At 43.5% G+C, this 23,524-nt stretch overlaps 1 protein-coding gene across 1 annotated transcript; it reads left to right on the top strand.

Moving 5' to 3' along the window:
* Positions 1 to 748: 748 nt before the first annotated feature.
* Positions 749 to 23,279, top strand: LOC131465562 (PH domain leucine-rich repeat protein phosphatase 1-like). The gene is made up of 17 exons (XM_058638353.1): positions 749 to 2,693; positions 7,825 to 8,021; positions 10,056 to 10,181; positions 10,330 to 10,478; positions 12,069 to 12,215; positions 13,434 to 13,661; positions 13,917 to 14,119; positions 14,212 to 14,272; positions 14,369 to 14,464; positions 15,955 to 16,110; positions 16,216 to 16,416; positions 17,003 to 17,165; positions 18,394 to 18,524; positions 18,629 to 18,745; positions 19,869 to 20,063; positions 20,155 to 20,392; positions 20,488 to 23,279. The coding sequence occupies exons 1-17, from the start codon at positions 1,082 to 1,084 to the stop codon at positions 21,610 to 21,612; spliced, it is 5,145 nt and encodes a 1,714-aa protein (XP_058494336.1). The 5' UTR covers positions 749 to 1,081; the 3' UTR covers positions 21,613 to 23,279.
* The last annotated feature ends 245 nt before the right edge of the window (positions 23,280 to 23,524 follow it).

The raw sequence follows: 23,524 nt of genomic DNA, 5'->3' as shown, positions 1-23,524 counted from the left end.
CTTAACGACACAGAGTTCTGTTTCATATTGTGCAATAAAGCAAGTAGTCAATAATGCCAATGCAAATATATAATATAATATAATATGATATGATATGATATGATATGATATGATATAATATAATATAATATAATATAATATAATATAACATAATATAATATATTATATATCATACTTCAGGAATTGCTGGTCACGCCAGTGATGTCATTTTTCTTTACACCACTAGATGGCACTAGAAGACGTGTTTTGAAACAACTGCAGAATTCCACAGTAAACTGCGGACCTTTTCATAGTTTACAGTTACAAATGAATGTAGAATGAGATAATGAATGTTATTGTTATTTGGCTCAATGACAAAGTAATAAACTACAGTCCGTGTTGCATTCACATAACTCGTATAGGATAACTTTCAAAGGATATAAACTAAACATTATGCATAAACAGACAGTAAATCGGTATTTTAAACTTTTTTTTTTTAAAAGCCTGATGTTGTGTTGACTCCCATACGTTAAAAAATATTTATATTTGCTTCGTTGTAAAACGCTGTCAACCCGATCACGTGACACCAAAAGGACACGTAAATGTGTAAAATAACTCGAGGATTTGTACGTTTTCTAAAGCAATGCGGTTTGGTTCGGAATGGAAACTCACACACACAATGCAGATAATTCCGAGCACTGTGCTGACACTTAAACGCCTCATAATTCATATCCAATGAGACCCCGCCCTGTCCACCGTGTACCGCTGACCATAACTGCTGCTGTGGGTTTGTACAGTAGCTGTCGCGCCTTCTCGTGGCAGCCTCCACGGAAAGCAGCTGGAAACGCCTTTTTCTCATGTCGGCCAGCCGGTCCGTTCCTGTCGGAGAGCTAACGGGTGCGTTACCGGACGGAATGATGTAGCGGAGTAACTCTTTTCGGGCGAACTGCGCAGCACTTTAGCATGCTAAGCTAACCAGTCGCTGAAACTGTAGCCAGTGAGAGTAGAGTGAGGCTAACAGGCTCCGAGCTAACGCGGGGCTAGCGTTCACCACCTGCGGGCTGTTGCTAACTCAGTGACGCCGCCGCTTGCTAACGGGACGATGGAAAGTGTGAAGGAAAACGGGACTGGCGGAGTCTCAACGCCGTCAGCGCCACATGGTTTACCGGACTGTGTCAGTGACAGTAACTCTATGAAGCCCAGTGGATTAACGCCGCTTTCCACTGGAAAGAGACCGTCCATCGGAGAGGATGACGGGGGAGGCGCAGAGGCGAAACTCTTCGGGAAGGGAATCGCGGCCACCTCCCTTCTCCAGATTGCGATCAGGAACGGTATCTATCAAAATCAAGTTGCCACCGGCGGTGCGGCCAAAAACCTCAACATGCCCGCCGTGAAAACAGCCAACATGTATAATCTGACATCGGCCAACAGCAGCACTTCTGTCAACTCTCTGCTCAGCAGGAGACGGCACAGGCACAAGAGGAATTTGTCGCTGGGGGCTCCGCCGACCAGCGCCTCTGCCGCGCTGTCTTCCGCGGAGGCTGCCGGCGCCGCTGCCTCCGCCTCGCCGCTGAGCACCCTCAGCCTTGACAGGAGGACTTTTCTTCGGCAGAAGCAGTCCAAGCAGCTCCAGGCCTCTGATAAGTCATGGGTGAGATCGGAGCACCGGCGGGGCTGCATTCACGTCCACGACTGGCTCACGCCCTCCTACCCACGCCCCGTTCTGTGCACAGTGGACACCCCAGCGCGGGAGGTAGCCTCGAAGCTGGAGGGGAGCAAAGCTGGGGCTGTGCTAAGAATCAACAGCAAAACTGCTGCACCAGTTGACGTAAATGATAATTGTAAATACAGTAATGGTCAGTCTGATGATAGTAACAGTGTAACTGTTGGTGTGGACGCCAGAAACCATAAAGGAGAGGAGAATGGACTCATAAAACAGTATTATCTCGACACTAAACTGTCCTCTAACTTGTTGGATGATAAAAGCACAAGCAACTCCTCATCTGAGGTTTACCTTAATGACATTGGGGTGGACTTGAGTCTGAGTGCGGCAGACTGTTATGGTGTCTACTCAGGTTCAGATATGGAGAGCAGCACCTGTGAGGACTTCAGTCCAGGTGGATCCAGGAGCACAGAGCACCGGGACTCACTCAGTGATGCCCTGGGTTTGGGCACAGACTCCTCAGTGATGAGCCAAAACTGTGACAGTGCCACAGAGGAGCCTGACCCGTTTGAGAGCTCCTCTGATGAAGTGGACCTCGCTTCATCCCCAACACACTCAAACAGTGACTGTGCCGTGGACCAGCAGGGAGACCTGACCACCACCACCTCTGACCCCTCCAACCAAGTGACAAGACTAGATCAAAATGCTGAGACAGGAGCTGGGGATAACACAGATACCCCCATATTAATCAAACCTCCCTCCAAATGCGCCAGCAGCTCCCAGTCTCGACCCCTGACCAGCCAGGCATCTGTCCAGCCTGACCTGGAGATCTCTGGGGGGAGCAGAGGATGGTCGGAGCCCATAAATTCTAGTCTGACCCCAGCCCTTTTTGTCCAGCTGCATGGTGGAGCTGTGCGGCGGCTGGGCGATGAGGAGAGGCCTCTGCAGATATTAAACGAGTACCTCACCAATCTGGGCTATGAAGATGCTTGGAGGGTGCAGGAGGAGGGGATGAATCCAGAAATCGGCTGCCTGATCCGTTTCTACTTTGGTGAGTTATTTTTCTGAGTTGTACACTGATCAACCCTTGCGTCATGTTTTATTTTTAGGCAGTAAATACACTGCAGGTATGTTTTAATACGCCTGATAAACCATCCTGAGAAGATTTATCAAGCGTGTTAAATTGAGCTGTCAGAGTCTTGCCCCTGGGCGCTAGTTACACCATGCCATTTTCATCTCTGCTCATTCATTGTTCATCCATTCTCAGTGTAGCGTGAGTGCTGTCATTGTGTTTGGTCAGTGGGACTGTTAAACCAGTGTATGCGATTGTCCTGCGGGGACAATACCCAATGTTTTGCCTGCAAACTCCCCTCTACAACTCTCTGTGTGTGTGTGTGTGTGGTGGTGCAGGGAGACACATCTGGAGGTGACAGGTGTGATCTGTTGACACGATGCGAAACCGAAAATATGAGGCACAATGGATTTAGGTTCTCTTCCTATTATGGTGCCGTTGTTGTTGTTGTTATTGAACCTGTTTCAGTGTAAGAGGATGTAAAAAAACAGCCATGATCTCTTGTGGGATTAACACAACTGGATATTGTTTGTGACCTTATTTTAACACCCTCAGCAAAGAGACGGGGATAAAGATCAGGAGCTACTGGTGTAATAATGAGGAAGAAGAACATAACATATTTTTGGACCATTAACTCACACTTTCTGTTCTTTGTAAAGATTTAGAGAATAGTCTTTTCCTTATTTTGTCAAATTTATTTCACATCGGAAAGAAACCATTAACTCAAGACGGCTTGCAACCAGTCATTATTTTCAATATTGATTAATTTGACAATAATGGCTCCATTCCATAATTTGTCCAGTGAAAAGAATTGCTCCCAGTTCCCCCTCCAACCCTCAAAGGATAAGCTAATAATATATAATGGATACACAATCAATCTGGATTCTATTGTTTATTGAGAAATGCTGGTTTATAAACCATTTTGTAAACCAATAGTCCACAAAACAAAGACACTAATTTCCTTTCCAGTTGTCAAACACACCCTGAAAACTGTCACATAGAGAGCCGGGTTAATTCCCCGCCTATCCTTCCACTCTCCACCCCTCACAGCTCTTTGGCTCCCACATTCGCATGACAGAGGAACAAAACATGACATATTATAGTTACGCTGTAGAGACCAGGGGCCCTTTTAACTGCTGCACACTAACATTTACACACAGCCATGAAACATGCTGTTTATTTAGAAATAGGGCAGCCTAATTTGTAATAGTTGGCTAATTTATTATTTATTATAATATTGTTTGTATGACGGGAAAGTGCCGTGCGACATACAACTTCCTAGAGAAGTAGTGTGGTGAGATACTGAAAGCTGACATGAAATGAAATAAGATAATCTACTGTAAAACCTGTGCCTTTTTGACATATAACCCCTTTTAAAGGGAAGTTAACTGGCAGTCCTTTAATGAAGGATGTATTTCTCTTTTCAAGCAGGAAAGAGAACTTGGAAGAGGAGAAGTAAAACTATGCACAAAACCCCTGAATCTTGTTTGTTAATGCTGATGTTCAGAATCGAGCCAAAGGAGAATGACTAAGAGAAAAATGCACATTGCCGTGTATTCTCTATCTCTCTCTCTTTTAAACACACACACACACACTGTGCTGACACTAAGAAAATCAACCTTAGCGGAACTCAGATTTCACCTCCTCAGTGTTTTGGATCTCTCAGAGACGGTCACAGCAGCAGGCGCCTCATCATCCTGGGACTGCAGCACTCAGAGGTCACTGCTTTACTTTACAAGGTTAAATATGATGTGATGTCCAGAATGTGTCGACCTGAATACAAACGGGTTGTTCACTTTGTCCCTCTGATGTTGCCATCATAAGGAAAAAGCGTTATTTGTATTGCACAAGTGCTTGACATTAAACATAGGAGTACAATTTCTATGGAACATAAGCTGAAATAGAATAAAGCCTAACAAAGACATTGTCCAATTTTTTTTTCCACTAAAATCTAATATGAAACCAGAAAACCATAAGAGCCGAGGTTTGTTCCTAATGAATGCTACCATGGTCCAGAACTAAGAGGCTGGTTTGGATTCAGTGAAAGTTTGTGGTACATCCTCAGAAAAAAAGATTGGAAATTGCAGATTTAGACTTCAGATATAGGGCTATTTAAATTTTTGGTTAATCCTCAAATTATTTTGTTGTGTTATGTCTATATTACATCAGAAAATGTAATATAGACATTACACAACTTGAATTTGACTTGAACTTGAGATTTGTCCATCTTACAGTCCAAACTCAAGGATATTAACTTTATTGTCACATATCATAAAGAAAAGTTTGTCCAGGACAAGATGCGGCAAAAAAAAGGTTGGGTCGTATCACGGACAGGAAATGAGACGGGATGTTCAACACTGAGAGAAATGGACGGAAAGAAACTCAGACAATACACATTCCACTTTACTGTTTATTTTAAAACGGGGCGTGTTTTGAAAGGATCGGAACCGATTTACCCCTTCATTCATAGCGGTCAAAGAAACCGCGTGATGTCACCGTCACTGACGTTTCGTCTTTTGGTTTCTTCCACCACCGCTTCACTGATGTTTGCTTGCGTCATGTTTCTCTGTATGTTCAGGACTCGCTGTTCCTGTTTGTACTCTGCTCTGTTCAGAGATCTGAAAAGGAGCTTTCATGTGGGCAGATCCTACATCCTGGAATAAATTGCGAAAAGCCCTGGAATTATGCATGGCAGTGATACAACAGAACTGCTGACTGAGTCGACCGAGAGAAAAACTGGTCAACTATTTTAATAATGGATGAATAGTTTCAGTCATTGTTGCCGTTTCCATCTTCATCATTTCTATGTTGGACTGTTGGTCAGGGAAAAAGCTAGAAATTACCTTGGGGTTTTTCAAAATTATAATATACTTCATTTTCTATTTTGCTCGTACAGTACCCATTAAATATGGACCTATTTTTGTGTAGTTTTGGGTTTGTGTGAGGAAGTGGAAGCAGCTCTTTCAGCTATATATCTGTCACATTTCTATGGACATCTCTAGCATTTCTCATCCAAACACTGTCAGAGTTGGCACTGTACACACTGATGCCCTTTGTAAGTAACCTCCCAAGTTTGAAGCCTGTCAAACGAACTGTTGGACAGTAATGTGGCTACTGAACTGGCTGATGATTGCAGTCCCTTGCATTTGTAGATATATATTGCAATGTCTTAAATGAACAGGTTAATGAACAAGTTGCTGCGAAGATTTCTTCTGTGTACTTTTCATGGTAAATATTACTTTGCTGGAAGAAGCGTAGATTTACAATCTCAACATGTTAAATATTGGCTGAATGAAGTAACTGAAAGACCATTAAACCACCATTAAAGTTTATACATCATCTGCTTAAAATGTGGGGCAACTATTTTATTAAAAAAAACTTTACTTACTCCAGTACCTTTTATGTTAATGGATATATAAAATGATTTACCAGCCCTGCAACTATTGATTATTAAATAGAAAGTAAACCTGGCACTCTTCTTCTTGGCTAATTATTCTGCTTATAAAATGTCAGAAATAGCTAAAATTGTGTGTCTGGTTTTTCACACAACTTTGTCTGAACTGATTCACTAATTGATTTCCTCATCCAGTTATATTGACTCTTATTTTTCCTTCCACTGTAACTTAAATGGTTGTAAAGTATGAAATCTTGAAACAGATTTTCTTTTAAAAACAAATTAAGTGGTTTAATCGCTTTTTCAATGTGGTCGAAAAGTATTTATTTCCTTTCCCAAACCGAAACAATTCATCAAGTGTCCCTGATGTGATTGTTATTTAACAATTACATCAAGCAATTGTTGATGTAATATCTGGAATTATATGATTTTAAAAAAGAAACAAGACATTGACTCTGACCCTGACATTTGAAGCTCTTTGACGCGGACACACTTGAGTAGGTTTGATCCCGAATGGATGCTTGATAATCTCCACTCAACCAAAGTGACGCTTAGTGTTGCATAACAAGCTAATCTGATTGAAGGCCTCGACTCTGTGTGTGTCGTGTTTCACCTCTTCTCAGCAGAAAATGAGCAGGTTTTTAAGAAAGTTGGATTTAGACGCACAGAGCAGTAACACAGACAGCCCTCCCCCCCCCACACCACCACCACCTCTACTACTGCCTGTGTCTTTACTGAACTGTGGTAGCTTGTGGTGCCAGCGATGTAACAACTCGCGCCTGAGTGACTTGTTCACTCACTCAGCCCTCGGGCTATTAGCTACAGTTCGCTTACATAACCACACATCTCCCTGCTGCTCTCACTTTCTGAAAGAGAGGCCCCAGCGTGAGAGCTGATTCACAAAAACCCACAGAGCTTTGCTGCGCTGCTGTGTATCTCTGTTGTTTAAAAAGCAATAACCATCATACTCGGGTTTGCCAGCAAGCTGGACAACATCATATACAGCAGTGACTCCCAAACACTGGGGTCAGGACAAATTTGCTGAATTTGTTAGTTAGTTATTTTTCTCTTTTAAACAACATAACATAAAATTAAGTTTTAATTAATTAACCTAACACGGGGTCCCCACAGGTCCTTGAAATCGCAATCGAAATACTTAATAGACATGGGTCATTGAATTTTGTGCAGTAAAGAAGTGAAGTTGATGTTTAGGTAAATATCTCCCTTGTTTGTTATGGCGCCACCTACTGTTACATGCCCTGCATTGTTTGATGTATGTAGACGAGGCCTACACAGGACAAACGCAGAGTCAAAGTCACTGTCTCTCTCTCCGCCAGACGTAAGATTCCACACAGAACAATGAGCGAGTAAAGTTAAACAAGAGAGAGAGAAAATGACGAAGATTCCAAGATCTCTGTCTCACCAAAGACTGACTTTGACCCAAGATCCTGAGGACAATCACTTGTCCAGATGCAGAGCGTGCTGCAAATCAATAAAAGTCGACGCCGTGGGCGAAGAGACTCTTAAAAGTTGTCCTCCCATCTTAAGTTGTGTCAGCGCATTCAGTCCTTAAATTGAGGGAACTGGTCCTGGAAAGTCCTTGAATTTGGTGGCTTCATATAAGTTCCTACGTTATGTAGAAGTTTGCTGCTGTCACGATATTTAGAGTAATCTCTCTCCGTCTCTCTCTCTCTCTCTGTCTCTCTGTCTCCGTAGGTAAGCCTCGCAGTGTGGGCGGTTCTGAGCGTGTGCAGCTCTACGGCGTGTTCAACGTTCGCAAGGGGAAGCTCGCGCTGCCAGTGAACCGCTGGTCGAAGCGTCAGGTCACACTGAGTGGAACCTGCCTCATTGTCTCGTCCGTGAAACACGCCCACACCGGCAAGATGCACATCCTCCCCCTCATCGGAGGAAAGGTGGGTACATTTCATGTCGTCATTCAGTCTCTTCATGAACGAGAACATGTAAAGTTGCCTCATAGAGACAGTTTTTCCCCTTTGTGTGGTTTGGACCCCGCAGAGCAAAACAGATTTGTTTTTGAAACTCTGAGGTCGTTCACCTCCTGCTGAGCAGTTCTCAGACAAACTGCAGGTCAATGCACTGCATACAGAAGTTTTAAAAATCACAGTTCAAATTGGTTTATACCTGCCATGATATGTAAGGTATTCTACAGTCCCCTCCCTCTCATTTGTTGAAGGGAGGCAAGAAACACCTGCAAAACACAACAGTTTCACATACAGACTTTTTTTTGGAAAGATTTGTGAACAAAGCCTAGAACACAGAACAATCCAAAATAAATCGTTTTAAAGTCACACAAAGTCGGATTTGCTCTAGGGGGGTCCCACTCTAGTTGAGGAAACGGTATTACAATTGTCATAAAATATGCCACGGTGACATGTGTATTTGTCGATTAGCCAAAAATACGCGTTCATTCTGAAGCAGGACAAAAAAGTCAAAATTATGAGAATAAAAGTCCGAATTATGAGATACAGTATGAACAGACAGCTGTAGTTGTCAACCCCCGGACTCTTCAACTTTCACTTCCGGTCCGTCACTCTAAGACGTCCCTTCACAACATGAACAATGACAACAATTACCATTGTTACAGAAAGGGCCATTACAAACCTTGCCGTTTAGGTGCATGCACACTTCTTATCTCATAATTGCGGCTTTTTTATCTCATAATTTCGACTTACTTTGAGGATAATTTTATTATCAGAGCAAAGTTTTACCTATTTTTTTTTCTGGCAGAAATGGGCTTCCATAAAAGTGAACACCTGGAAAGTTATAAATTCTACTATTATCAGCTAGAACGTGCTGTGCCCTCACACCAGTGCATGTGGCTTATTTATAGCGTGAAAACACACACAGCACGACTGTTTTTTCGCAACACAGTGGAACGAATCATCTGAAATGTGGAAGCAGTGTCAACACAGACACCACTGTCGTGAGAAAGAACGGAAAATCTGAGAAGAATTGCACATGTGGCTTCTCCTTTAGTATAGGGTGTATCTTGAACCAGCAGAAAAAAAGCCTGAGTCATGCTCTGACCTATTTTCAAAAATATTTTCAGTGCGGTTTAGTCCTGACTGCTGTTGTCATCACATAAACATAAGCAAAAACACGCCGCCTAAGACGGAGGGAACCAAAGGGAAGTAGAAAAACGGTTTTGCTCAGAACATGCGTCACATTTATTTCATGAAGACTTATTTATGGGCGACGCTGGATGTGTGAAGTGCGCTGTTGATCTGCCGTGTCTCATGCACCTCAGCTGTTCACACAGGGAGTGTGTGTCTCCTGACAAGCTGCACAAGGTTTGCCTTTAAAAATAGCCGTAAATAACGTCATTTAAATATGTCACCTTATTCAAGTCTTCAGTATGAAGCCGTGCTCACATCTTCTGGTCCTGCAAATATGGTAATATGAGTCTTTTTAATTCAGTTCTTTTACTTTGAAGTGGGTTCAGAAAGAGTGTTTTGTGACATATTATTATTTGACAGATACAGACACTGAGACTGTGGTGCAAAATCAGTTTCACCGGCTAAATTTAGTGAATGCTGACTTGTGCTAAATTATACTTTCTGTCAGACGTGTCTGAGAAGCAGTTTTTGGTTGTTTTTTTCATTTGGGCATGCGTGTCTCTCCGTGAGACTTGTGAGACCAGACGTCCTCGTCTGACACAGCAACAGGTCAGGTGATGTGTGTTTCTTCTTTGGGAGCAGCAACTTGCTTCATACACAGCTTAATGTGAAGTAGTCACATGACAATGTCACGTCCATTAAACAAAACATGTATAACCCTGAACCCCGGCCTGATGTCACCGAACGACAAGCTTTACGTGCATGCTCATGTTCTTCTCCATTTTTTGTTTTGGTGCATTGCTACTGCATTAAAAGTCTTTTTGTTGTTTTTTGGGTGTGTGTGTGTGCGTGTGTGTGTGTGTGCTGCAGGTGGAGGAGGTGAAGAGACACAGCCACTGCCTGGCTTTCAGCTCTGCGGGTCCTCAGAGTCAAACCTACTACATCAGCTATGACTCGTACACAGATCACCTGCGGTGGCACAGAATGGCCTCAAAGGTGCGCTCCCTTTTGACCTTGTTTGTCCGTAGAAGCAGCTTTGACGTTTTGATCGACATAAATTCAGTGTTGTTGATGTGTCGCGTGGACGGTTGTGGCCATGTTTTAAACATCTGCCTCTCGTGCTGCTCAACCTTGTCTGTGTCAGATTGCGTCGCAGAGGGTGAACTCGGTCGACCTGTCCTGCTGCAGCCTGGAGGAGCTGCCTGCTCAGCTGTTTTACAGCCACGACCTCACCCACCTCAATCTCAAAAACAACTTCGTTTCCCCTCACAGAGGAGTTCCAGCACTCACCAGGTGAGTTTCTATTGTCAGCACACACACACAAGGGGCATGTATAATCCTGTGTGTTTAAACACAGCAAAAGGAGGAGCTGGCAGATAAAAGCAGTGTTTTCCCTCTTTGTTATCCTCTTGTTTGGATGTGGGAATGTCCCTCTGGTTCCTTTCTGTGTCGAGGATCTACCATATGGTGTAAAGAGGAAGCAGCTTAGCTCAGATTACAGATGAGGTCATGCATGTGAGGGGTGACTCTATGGTATCCGAAGATTAAAAACAAGCTGAGGTCATGTTTGGAGATTTGACGTTGGTCACCTGACCTCAGGGGCTGAGGGCTTCTTGTTTTTTGTTGTCACTGACATCACAGGGAAAATGAAAATACAAATGTGAAAGTGATTACATTTGTTCTCCAGGGACTGATAAGAAAATTAAAAAGGCAGCAAAGTAAACTAGGGAAACCCTATGTACAGCAAACTGACAAGAATGGTTGTATTTGGTTCATTTGATGATGAACCACATATACTGGCTTGTGTCTGTGCTTCCTCTGACCAGACACTGGTGAGGCTGTGATGAAGGAGGAGGAGGAGGAGGGAGATTCCTTTGTTTAGACTCTGTCTCCACTCCGCAGTGTGGATCAAAACGACATGAAAACACTTGGGATCCAGGTTGTTGTTTTCATGTGCGTGTTTTCAGATTTGGGCGAGCACACTGTGCCGCTTGTAGTCTAGGAAATCTGCTTGTTGATATTGACGCTGTAAAAATGAGTTCTGTATCCAGTCAGAATATTATATAGTGCAGATAAAAAAAAAAGCCCTTACTGTTTACATAATCATGAAATGTAGGTTTATTTAAAAAAAAATGTTGTGTCATGTTTCCTCTTTCATTCACATTTGAATTGGAGTAAGACCCAAGTGCTGTTTACAGACTCCCAGTGGATCCTTAAAGATCTGGATGTTGTGTTTGGATGTACAAATACCCAGTATAGACACTGTGACTGTCCTGTGGGAACTCGCCTCCACTTAAAATAACAGCTTTGTCTTTGTCTTGTCTTTACCGTAGGAAGATATTCACACAAACTTTACTTAACTGTCTCCTGTTAGTTAGATAAATAAATAAATATATATATATGTATGTGTGTATATATGTTTGTGTATGTATATATATATATATATATATATATATATATATATATATACATATACATACATATACATATATGTATATATTCTTCCACTGTTCCCCCACAAACACATGCTTCCTCGGCTGTGTTCTGAGGAATATGCTTGTCCCTCGTGCTGTGTCTTTCCCCTGCCCGAGAGAACGTGGGTCTAGTTTTGCCTTCTTCTCTGACCCCTCTGTGAACCGGATTATGTGAGGAAAGCTAGGATACACACACACACACACACACTCATGCTCACTCCCACCTGAACCGCATGATGCATTGTTATGGTGAACCTTTAAACCCGAGTAAACATTCTGCTTTAAATAGTTTGTGTACTGTCGAAGACCTTGTGCAGGTTTCCTCCCTGGTAACATTTCCTTGTTTGTTCTCATGTAACTATGAGTTTGACAGATTAACGTGATTGTTCCACTCTCTCTCTCTATCTAGGTTTTGTAAACTGAGAAGCCTCAGTCTGTCGAATAACTCGCTGTCCGAGTTTCCTCTGGCCTTGTGTGACATCACCTCGCTCACGGAGCTCAACTTGTCTGCAAACCGTCTCTCGTCGCTGCCTGCAGATGTAGGAGCCATGCACAAGTGAGTGAAGTGAGCTGGAGGAGGGTGACTGCTTCATCCCTGTGGTGGTTGTTGATGATGATGATGATGATGATGGTGGTAATTTGGCAGGTTATTTGCCCGTCGTGTGTCCTCACTGACTTGTGGTGTGGTGCTGCTGACAGACTGAGACAGAAGTTTGTTCAGCTGTGCTTTTAATGTCGAGACTGTGTGCATCCATATTCTCAGAGGATAGTAATTATCTCTCCACAGGCTACTGGCCTTACCCCCCTTTCATAAATGATTGAAGCAGCAGATGTAGCTCATCACTTTGATCCACAATAAAAAGATGTCCTCACAAAAAAAAACCCCCACAGATTTGTTTTTGCAGATAATAAAAAGGCTACACGAGATGAAGGGATTCCTCTGTCCACAGGAATGTTAAATATTAAAGTAGATTGTGTCTTGTTATGGCTTTTTTGTATTACATTCTTGCTAATAGATCACACTTCATCCAATTTATTGTCATAATACTTATTCTCATCATTATCATTAGAGTTTTTGTCTTTTGGGCAGCCCATGGCCTAGTAGAAAGGGAAATTGGCTTGTATCAGGAGGGTTGCTGGTTTAAATCTTGACTTTGCAAAGGTTGGGGTAGCTCTGAGCAAGGTACCCAATACCCATTTCTCCCTGGTTGAAGGATGTGACCCACGTCACAGGAGGGGGACGGGGTGTAAAAATCTCTGGCAAATCAAATGTGGGGATCACTGAAAGAGCAGGTGATCCTCAAGATAGGGAGAAATAATTATGTTTTTGTCTTTTTGAGCTTTTTATTGCTCACTTTCACAAGATATGAATGTCATTACTGACACTTTGATATTAATGATGACATTTTAGCAGCAGTTTATTATTTAGGGAAACAAATGGGAGTACTTTTGCCTCTTTTAGCCTCAACGTTGATAAATCTTAAACTAAACCTGACTTTCTAAATCCCAGTTCACCCTCAGCCTGCAAACAGTGCCTTTAAATCATGAACCTATGTTGAAAGGATCATTTCACACTCGTGTGCCAGCACATCATTTACCTTGAACTGTGAAGCAGGCAGCCTCTATGTGATGGACAGGAAAAATGCATCATTAATAATGCACGATTAATAATCAATGAATGGTCGCAGCTCTAGTCATAACTATAGCTTAAAATATAGTTTCCCTGCTCTTGGCTAAAGATAGCTCCCTTTAACTCACGTCTGTTTGTGTCCAGTCTGCAGACGCTTCTCCTGGACAGTAATTTGCTGACCTCTCTGCCCGCGGAGCTGGGCTCTCTGGACAGCCTCACCTACCTCGGCTTATCCTTCAACTGTTTCAGCGGCGTCCCCGCCCTGCTGGAGAAGCTCAAAGGCATGGAGAGACTGTGTCTGGCAGGGAACCAGCTCTCTGTCCTGGACATGGTCGGACTGCAGTGGCTCTCTGTTCACCATGTCGATGTCAGGTAAGAAAATCTGACATTTTTTTAGAAGCAGTGATACTGGAACGGCACTCGGTTGAAACGCAACACTCTCCGCTGATGCTGCAGCAGGAATGTGCTCCAGGTTTCAACATCTCAGAGAGCTGCGATTTTTCTTTTCTTTTATTAATTTATGAGGTCACAGATTTTTCTGCTTCAGTTCAAAGGCAGTTGTTAAATTTGTTGCAGCCAAGAACAATTAGAGGTTGAAACAGTGTGGCCTGTTTCCTTGTTAAACAGATTGAACCAGCTTCAGAAGGTGACAGTCGGGGACCTGGAGCATCTGGACCACATCGTCCACTTGGACCTGAGGGATACTGGTCTGCAGGAGCTGGATGTCCGGTCTCTCTGTAGACTCGAGGTCCTCCGCTGTGACAGAAACACTCTGACGAACCTCAGAGTCAGTGGCCACGCCCTCAAGAGCCTGCACGCCACTCATAATGGTACGGGCACTTACTATTTGCTGTAGAGCAGCTAAAACTCATTATGTTTGATGCAGAGACGATAAAGAGCCGCGCGTGTGTTTTCTTTGCAGAGCTGCAGCAGCTGGAGGTTCAGCCCATGCCAGAGAATCTGACGGTGCTCGACTTGTCCTGGTATGAAAACTCACGACAAACGTCCTCCTCTGTTCTGTTGACGGTGTAAACAGTGAAGAGCAGCTGACTGACTGTGTTGGTTTGTTTTTCGTAAAGGAACAAGCTGGGATGTGTCCCTGCCTGGGTGTGCGACAGCAGCAGACTGGAGGTGTTGGACGTCAGTCACAACTCTGTCACCGAGCTGCCCATACAGTAAGAAACTCAACTCAAACACTTACTTTATCCCCAACCTAATTCTAATTCTAACAGACTTTGCACACCATAAGTAGTTTTAATGTGATTTATACTTGTGTTTATTACATTTTTCAATCATTAAAATTGGCCTATTATTACTTGTTAAACAGCCAGATAACTAGGGTTATGAGCCACAGACTAACGATCTACAACCCTTCTCCTTAAAATGACAGAAACTGTTGATCAGTGTTTGTCAAACCTGAAAATGATGGTGTTTTAAAATGTCTTGTTTTGTCCACAAACCAAAAATAATTCAGTTTTAATCATTTCTTTGTTTGAAATTGCTCGAATTTAAGAAGCTGAAAAATCTTAAAACTCAAACCGATGAATTGGTAAAAGAAATCCTGTGTAAAATGTGTAAAAAAAATAAGTGTACAATCACCTGATTGTATGGAAAGTTGTTTTTCATGACCTCAGAATGAGCCTTTTCTATTTATATCTGGAGCCGGGGTCAGTGGAGGCTCCGTGTTTTTACAGACAAATTAAACATCTTTAGGGTTTTGATGCTGACTGAAGGCTACACATGTTGGAAGGGTGAGGTGAGAGATGTTCAGCAGCAACTTCACCAGTAAAACGTCTTAACACACTTTGGAGTATATTAGCGTTTCATATAGAGCTGAAACAATTAATCTACAACTATTTTGATAATCGATTAATCGGTTTGAAGCTTTTTTCATGATTAAAACAAGATTTTCGTTTGCTTAAGCTATTTAAATGTGAATATTTTCCTAATTTCTTTGCTCTTGATAACAAAGCAATCATTAAAAGTGAATCATTTTGGTTTGTGGACAAAACAAGACATTTCAGAACATCGTCATTTCGAGGTCACCGATCAACATTTTTAAGGTTTTCTGAGATTTTATGGACCAAACGATTCATCGAGAAAATAATCGACAGAATAATCGATTATGAAAATAATCGTTAGTTGCAGCTCTAGTTTCATGTCATAGGGTGTCGATTGTCATAGGTTTTGCACGTCACAAGGTCATAAAGTGATTTGTGCCAATTTTATAGTCATCTGGAGAGGAAACGTAGGAAGCAGCTCGACATGTATTTAATGCTTTCTTTGTGGAATAACACTTACACAGTACGTATACAGCGTAAGCATCATCACCGATCCACTGAGCAATTAAGATGATAGACTCAAGCACTTAACTGTCTTCCCCATGTGGATTTTTATGTAGCACATTGGAAATATTATTTAGTAATAGTTATTTAAAGGGTGTCATAAATATTTAATGATTGTAGTCATTGTAATCATCATCATCGTTCAGAGTTGACTTAAAGAGGAGTATTTACTGAACCTCAGTGGAAAATGAGATCACTAGAGCAAAGAGTGTTTTGTGTACTGTTCTGTTTCCTCATCAGGGGAATCCAGAGCGGTTTCCACTGACAGATTTACACACACACACACACAGACTGAGCTTGTTGTGTTGTTTGTGTTGCAGGCTGCTGTCCAGCGTGAGCTTGAGAAAGCTTCTTGCAGGCTGGAACCAAGTGTGTCGGCTGGCTGAGAGGCTGGAGAGGTCGCAGCTCGAGGTCCTTGACCTCCAGCACAACTATCTGACTGAGCTCCCACACAACCTGTTCATGAAGGCACAGAGGTGCACGAAACAGTGACATAGCAGCCGTTGTTTTCGTTTCACTTCTTCCCCCGAATCCGTATTTCACTCTTTTGTATCTCCTCCTCTCTTTCACTGTGTCCATAGCCTGCGATATCTAAACGTGTCGGCCAATAAGCTGGAGAACCTCCCCGCGGCCAGCGTATCGGAGGACAACGTCAGCAGCCTGCAGGAGCTCTACGCGACCAACAACAGTCTGACAGACAAGTGTGTCCCTCTGTTGACGGCACACAGTCGCCTCAGGGTGCTTCACCTCGCCTTCAACCAGCTGCAGACCTTCACTGCCAGGTATATGACAGAGCTGCTGCATGTGAACAACATCTCCCTGTATGTATAATGCTCTACATCAGGGGTGTCAAACTCATTTCAATCCGGGGGCCACAAACGGCACAATCAAAATGAGTAAAATGATAGCATAATAACTTTAATGAAGTATCTTTTTACCAAACAAATGATGAACAAAGCTTTCTTTTTTCTGAGAAAAAATAAGTGCAGTTTCAGCTATACTTAAGTATCAAAGGTCATTTTCTGATATAAAATGTAGGGAGTTAGGATTGAGGAGTTAGGATTAACCTCTCTTCACCTGGAGTTAACTGATCTTCTGACTGAAGTGCAAACATAATTTTTAAAAGAACCTCCTTTTCTTTTAAGTTTGTTCCAAGAAATGTGTCATAAAAGTGTGAATTCAGTCAAAATTATTGTTATTAACAAAAGTTTTGTTTATTATGTGAGTTATAGTTTTATCTATTGTACTAAAGAGCATTGGTTTGGACATTCATTTAAATTTTGGCACCATTTTAAAAGTTTTAAATTTACCATAGACCCTAATGACACCCCACTGTTGACATAATCATCCCTGCGCCTCCTCCTGCAGTAAACTGGCCCGACTGGAGCAGCTGGAGGAGCTGGACCTGAGCGGCAACCGACTGAGGGCGGTGCCCACCACCATCCTCAGCTGTCAGCGCATGCACACGCTGTCAGCTCACTCCAACTGCATCAACGCGTTCCCAGAGGTCCTCCAGCTGCCTGAGATCAAAGTAAGTAACGTCGGCTTTCATACAGCTGCGGGATTGAAACCCACAACCACCTGCATCAGCTGCTCCCAATGTAGGGACTCTGTGGAATTAGTTTTGGGAATTAAGGAAGGAAACTTCAACCTCATGTTTTCCATCTTCCTCTGCATCTCTGTCTTAATCGTACCTGGTTTGGACCAGATTAAGAAATCATTTCTAATTTCTGGTTCCTTCCTAATCTCTGTGTTTCTCTGAACCAAAACGATGCGCCGTACTCCTGCCACTATCTGCGTGTGTGTACGAGGGTGAAGGAAGCTGAGGGAAGAGAACAGATCCTGATTCTTTTGAAGATTTTGAAACTTATTTAGTTGCCTGCATCTTTTTTTTTTTTTCTTACACTGAGATTTTTATCGTCAGGGTATTGAGCTGAACAGGATTACAGGATTTCCAGAAACCACTCCTCACTTTGATGTTGATGTGTACTGGAAACTGAGGACCGTAATAATTCTATTACAGATTCAAGTTCAAGCGAGTTGTTCCCTTTGAAACGGAGCACGGTATTTGATCAGTGTTTGTCAAACCTGGAAATGATGATGTTCTCAAATGTCTTATTTTTGTCCACAAACCAAAATGATTCAGTTTTAATGATTTCTTTATTTTATGGAGCAAAGAATCCAGAAAAATATTCACATGTAAGAAGCTGAAAAGTCGGAGAGCTTGTTTGAATTATTGAAAAAGCAAAATAACACAAGAAATCTTAATTATTAATGCAAGTTTGCACATTTTCTGGTAGGAACACTATATGCCGATAAGTGCAGAATTTCAGCCGGGTTTGAGGAAACTTGTACTGAGGAAACTTGTAGAATAATCTCACGTGCATCGAACAACAGCATTTGGATTAGCGGTAAACGGATTAATCAGATGATATTTTCTTAGCATGAAATAGTTGTCAATTTTAAACATTTAGTTTATTAACTTACATTGGCTGATTATTATTTATTATTGCACCAATTATTAGACACGTGTTTAATGTTTGTTATACATTATTTTGATAGAAAACACTGTAAATAGACAAAATATAGATAAAATATAGATTTATGAGTGATTAGTGTTGTTCAATTCCTGGTTCCTGAACTTAAGTAACTTTTTGTATTATTTGCTATCATTAAGAGAGAAAAAGAAAAAAAACTTTGTCTACAGGCCATAAAAATCATCACAGATCTGACCCTCTCTTTGTTTTTCCCTTCTTCAGTGCGTCGACCTGAGCTGCAACGAGCTGACAGAGGTGACTCTGCCAGAGACACTTCCTCCGAAGCTTCAGGAGCTGGACCTCACAGGAAATCCTCGCCTCAACCTGGACCACAAAAGCCTGGAGCTCCTCAAGTGAGAGCTGCTTACATAAGCGCGCACACTGCAGTGTTCCAGTTACAGAAAAACCCAACAGGCTACTCTTTATCAACTCCCCTCTTTTCTGCTCGTCTCTGCAGTAACATCCGATGTTTCCGAGTGGATCCGTCTCCTTCTGCTCCGTGTGGGAGTGAGGGTCACGGGGCCCCTGCGGTGTGGAGCCACGGCTACACCGAAGCCTCTGGAGTCAAAAACAAGTCAGTCCCCTCTCCATCTGTCTCCGTCTGCTTGTTAAGCGTTCTTGTCTTTTATGGATCTCTTAGGTGAACTTAATTGAGACGATTCAGCACTTTTCCACAGCGTCACAGTAAAATACAATAAAAATCAGAGGAAAGATGTCGAGCATGAAAAGGGCATAAATCTACAATATTTATAGATCGCTCTGAAACATGTTGTGAAAAAGCGCCAACTCGGCTCATCAGATGTCACGGTTTGGCAGCTCAAGAGTAAAGAGATGAGTTTTTAATCTGGATAATAAAACTTTAAAAAGCGTCTCTTCAGCAGACCTGAGAAGTTTTATCTCAATCAGTGTCAAGAGCAGGTTGTCCTATTGATTTTTGTGTGTATATATATCTATATATGTATGTATATATATATATATATGTATGTATATGTATATATATATATATCTTTATACTCCATTTGTGATGCATATATTATAAGAAGGTCGCAGCAAAAATGTAGTGGGGGGACTTTATGTGTGGTTGCAGAAGTGATGAAATTTACAAGGTTTCTTGAATGCATCAAAGTGCTTTAGATCGATGGTTCTCAAACTGTGGTACGTGAGCTTCCTCTGGTGGTACTTCAGAAACACTGTTCTACTGTATATACCAGAGGCTCCATCTTAATCTAATCTCTCTAAACCAGTGTGAGGAAGAGGAGGACAACAACGAGAGAATAAATCTTCCTCCTGTGAAAAGTCTATCACTGACTTTGCTCGGCCTATTTTAAGGTCACTGTCTTTTAACATTGTTACTTCAAGATGGTACTTGGTATAACAAGTTTGAGAACCACTGATGTAAATCCTGCAGAAATGGACATTTACCAGGGTCTTTGAATGCATCTTGGTAGCTTCTCCCTTAGTGCAACACACTCTGAACCCGGAGCTACTTTCACTTGCTCTCATGCGCTGGAGATTAGAATATTCAACAAATAATACCTAATCTAATATTCAAAGAGCACTTGCTTGAAATGTCCGTCCCTAATTTCCGTTACATGTGTGCAGAAGATACAGGAAAGTGCATTTATTAAAAGGTTGATCTGAGGATTTTATGTGAACCCAGCCCAAAAATGAACGGTCGAGGGATCTGTTGTTCTCAGGTTGTGTGTGGCTGCTCTGGCTCTGGACGGTTTCTGCGGCATTCGTGAAGCTCTGTACGGGGTTTTTGATGGAGACCGGAATGTCGAGGTGCCCTACCTGCTGCAGTGCACCATGGGAGACGTGCTGGCGGAGGAGCTGCACAGGGGCCACAGGCAGGAGGATTACATGACCAACACTTTCCTCACCATGCAGAGGTAACGGCACGTCTCAAGAAAACCCCACACACAATCATGACATCATCCCTCTTCCTCACACTGTAATGCTTTCTGTGTCTGTCTGCTGCAGGAAGCTGGGCACTGCAGGTCAGAGGATGGGCGGCTCCGCGGCTTTATGCCACATCCGACACGACCCGGTGGCTCTTGGCGAGCACGGCGGCTGCTTCACGCTGAAGGCGGCTAACGTAGGCAGGTGTCAGGCTGTTCTGTGCCGAGACGGCAAAGCCATGCAACTCTCCAGCACACACACTGTCAAAGACATGTCTGAGTACCAGAGGGTGCGAAAGCACAACGCCATCATCACAGAGGTAAACACAGACTCAGAACTGAGATTTGGGAAAAATATTGTATCTTTTAAGTTTAGTGTGAGGAAAAACAACCTTTTTTTTCTCTTCTTCTACAGGATAACAAAGTCAGTGGCGTGACCGACTCCACCAGAATGATGGGTTACTCCTTCCTGTGCCCGTCTGTGACCCCTCAGCCCCACGTCTCCACGGTGACGCTCACACCGCAGGACGAGTTCTTTCTCCTGGGCAGCCGGGGATTATGGGACATGTTGTCTCCCAGCGAAGCAGTGGAGGCGGTCAGGAACGTGCCGGACGCTCTGGCTGCTGCAAAGAAGCTGGTGACTCTGGCCCAGAGCTACGGCTGCTCCGACAGCCTCAGCGCCGTTGTCGTCCAGCTCAGCATCACCGAAGACTGCTGCTGTTTCTGCGAGCCGCCGCCGCCACCGCCCAGCCCCGGCCCGGGCACACACACCAGCACACACCAGTACTCGGCAGGCGGAGACAGTGGCATACCGGTGCCGCCGGCCTCCTCAGGGACGGTAAGCGAGCTCAGCAGCGAGTTCAGCACGTCTGAAATGAGCAGCGAGGTGGGATCCACGGCGTCGTCGGAGGAGCCGCCACTTCAGACCGAGCCCCTGACGTCACACCTCAACCTCCTGGGACGAGCCAGCTCGCGGAGACCGGCGTGTGGAGGCAGCGGCGGCTTCCAGAGGCAGTTCTCTGGAGCGCTGTCGGACAACGGGCTCGACAGTGAGGACGAGGAGCCCATCGCCGGCGTCTTCTCCAACGGCAGCCGTGTGGAGGTGGAAGCTGACGTCCACTGTCTGCACCGCCAAGATTGTCCAACTCATACTCAGCCGAGCACAAACATCCCTCCTCCTGCATCACTGTCTCCCTTCTCCTCTCAGTCTCCCTCACCCGTCCCTCCCTCCTCCCCCTGCCTCAGCGGGGAGTCCCGGTCTGGGACTCTGGGTCGCCGGGCTCGCGCTAACGGCTCTGTCGCCTGCCAAGGCAGGAACCAGGATGTCATAGAGGAAGCGGCCGACGCCCCCGTCAGGAAACAAGGAGGCTACTTCAACGCTCCCGCGCAGCCGGACCCCGACGACCAGCTCATCATCCCGCCAGAGCTGGAGGAGGAAGTGCGGCAGATCATCCAGCAGCAGCAGGAACAGATGCAGACACACAACCAGCAAGCACACAGCTACCAGAAACCTGCAGACTATTTTGTAACACCCCTTTAACTCCTGCCCCCTACTGGTGTCTCATCCTGGACTTCAGACTGAACTGAGAGTCAGGTCTCGACACTAATTTTCTTACCGCTCCTTCCAAAGAATACTCAGAGTAGGGCTGCACGCTTCACCGGAAACTAAGTTTGAACTAATTTCACACCATTCCTTTGAAGAACATCAAACATGACGGCCATTGATTCATTCATACTCTTACTGCTATTCACACAAAGTTGATTATTGGTTACCATGATGTCTCCTGCGCTAACAGGTGACTCAGCAGATTTGTGATTTTTGATATAGATGCAAAAATACTTCCACACTCAGGACGGATTAGTTTGCGCTTTCACAGTAAAACAACCAACCATTACTCAGTGTGTTTACATTCATGGTAAAAGTCCAATTTTAGTCGGACTAAGACAATAATCCAGTTTCCTTAATGTCACGTTAGTCCGCATTAAATCGATTTAGTCTTAGTCAGACTATCATAGGATAATGCGATTGATAGTCTGATTACTGCTGCATGTGTACGCTTAGTCGGACTTGGTGTTCTGCACATGCACCAAATTGTCCTCCCGAGACGACGAATATACTGCTGTAAGAACAAATAACACGATGGCGTTGTTGGCCACAACAGGAAAGTGATTACAGCGCCACCTACATGGCTGAAAACATCGATTTTCTCCTCCACATGTATACTCAGGGGTCGGCAAGTTGTCCAATTTCCTGTCTTAGTTGGACTTCGGCCTTAGCTCGATTTAAAGTGAGGGCATTCAAAATGGATCTATGTCCAAGCTCCTCTCACAGCGCCCTCTGCTGGATCACGTTGTTAAAACTTTTCACCTTAAAAGTGACGTTCCAAACACCTCGGTGATCTCATTTCTAAAATAACTCCCAACATGACAAACACAGGTAGTGAAACATTGAGAGACAGAGCCGGTGGAAGTGCAGGTGAGAGGAAGAAGAAAAGATAATATATATTTATTTATCGTTAATGTTTGATTTAAAAAACAATTGTACACGCTCAAGTTTTCCGCTGAAGACTCGTGCAGCTCTGACTCGTGAGTTTTCACGACAGTTTAATGGACCACGGACAGTTTGGTTACTTTTTTATTTTTACTTTATTTCTACTGTTTATGCCCCTTGAAATGCAATATTTTATAACACTTTCCGTTGATTAAATCTCCATATTTTTTAATCATATCTTTAAGTTGAAGAAGCACTTTCGCTTTTTGCTTTTTTTTTTGTTTTGTAGACTTTGGAGTTGACTGATCTGTTACATGGTACTTTTGGAGATTTTGGACCATTCTGTTTTTTTGTGTCAAGGCAGAACCTCCCGTTCGTCGTGGGCTGACGGCCTTACAGTAGTCGGAGTTAGTGAAACTGTTTTAACTAACTCCTAGAGGAGTTTAATACTTACGAGTGACCTAGTCACTGAAGCGTACTAATATTCTCTGAGAGAAAAGACGATTATTTCAGGCGGCTGACGTTTCCGGGTCTGTGTTGTTGGGGCCGAGCGGAGTTCAGAGTGGTGCTGCAGTGGTGAGTAAATGGATCCTTCACTTATTACCAGCTCAGTAGCTGTTCTCGGAGCAGTTTTACACACTTCTTTACAAACGGCAAATCGCACAACAGAGCTACTTTTGCTATGTAATAAATTAAAAGTTTTCAGATAACCACAACATGTCCATTCACTTCCATCTCTGACTCAATTTCTGTTCCGAGGCTGAAATTTTGGGGGCTGAACTTGTTACCCTTCTTTTATTTTGAAAGGGACGCACATCGAGAGGCAAACAGGGTCGCGTTTCTCTCGGCCGAGTTGACGTCGTCTTGTTTTGTGCCTGTGATACAATCCGCGGCATTGTGATGGTGATGTGAAATGGTAAAATTAGAACATGGATAATTACCTCACTGGGTTCTTTTGTTA

Source organism: Solea solea, chromosome 9 (assembly GCF_958295425.1).
Source record: "Solea solea chromosome 9, fSolSol10.1, whole genome shotgun sequence".
Classification (NCBI taxonomy): Eukaryota; Metazoa; Chordata; class Actinopteri; order Pleuronectiformes; family Soleidae; genus Solea; species Solea solea.
Note: the sequence above shows the minus strand (reverse complement) of the source record. Positions and strands in the feature narration are given on the sequence as shown.

Bases quoted from the DNA above. Each gene is read 5' to 3' on its own strand.
- LOC131465562 (XM_058638353.1), top strand. From the start codon at position 1,082: ATGGAAAGTGTGAAGGAAAACGGGACTGGCGGAGTCTCAACGCCGTCA. The intron at 10,479-12,068 runs GTGAGTTTCTAT...CTCTCTATCTAG, and splicing joins GGAGTTCCAGCACTCACCAG to GTTTTGTAAACTGAGAAGCC. The intron at 12,216-13,433 runs GTGAGTGAAGTG...GTTTGTGTCCAG, and splicing joins GATGTAGGAGCCATGCACAA to TCTGCAGACGCTTCTCCTGG.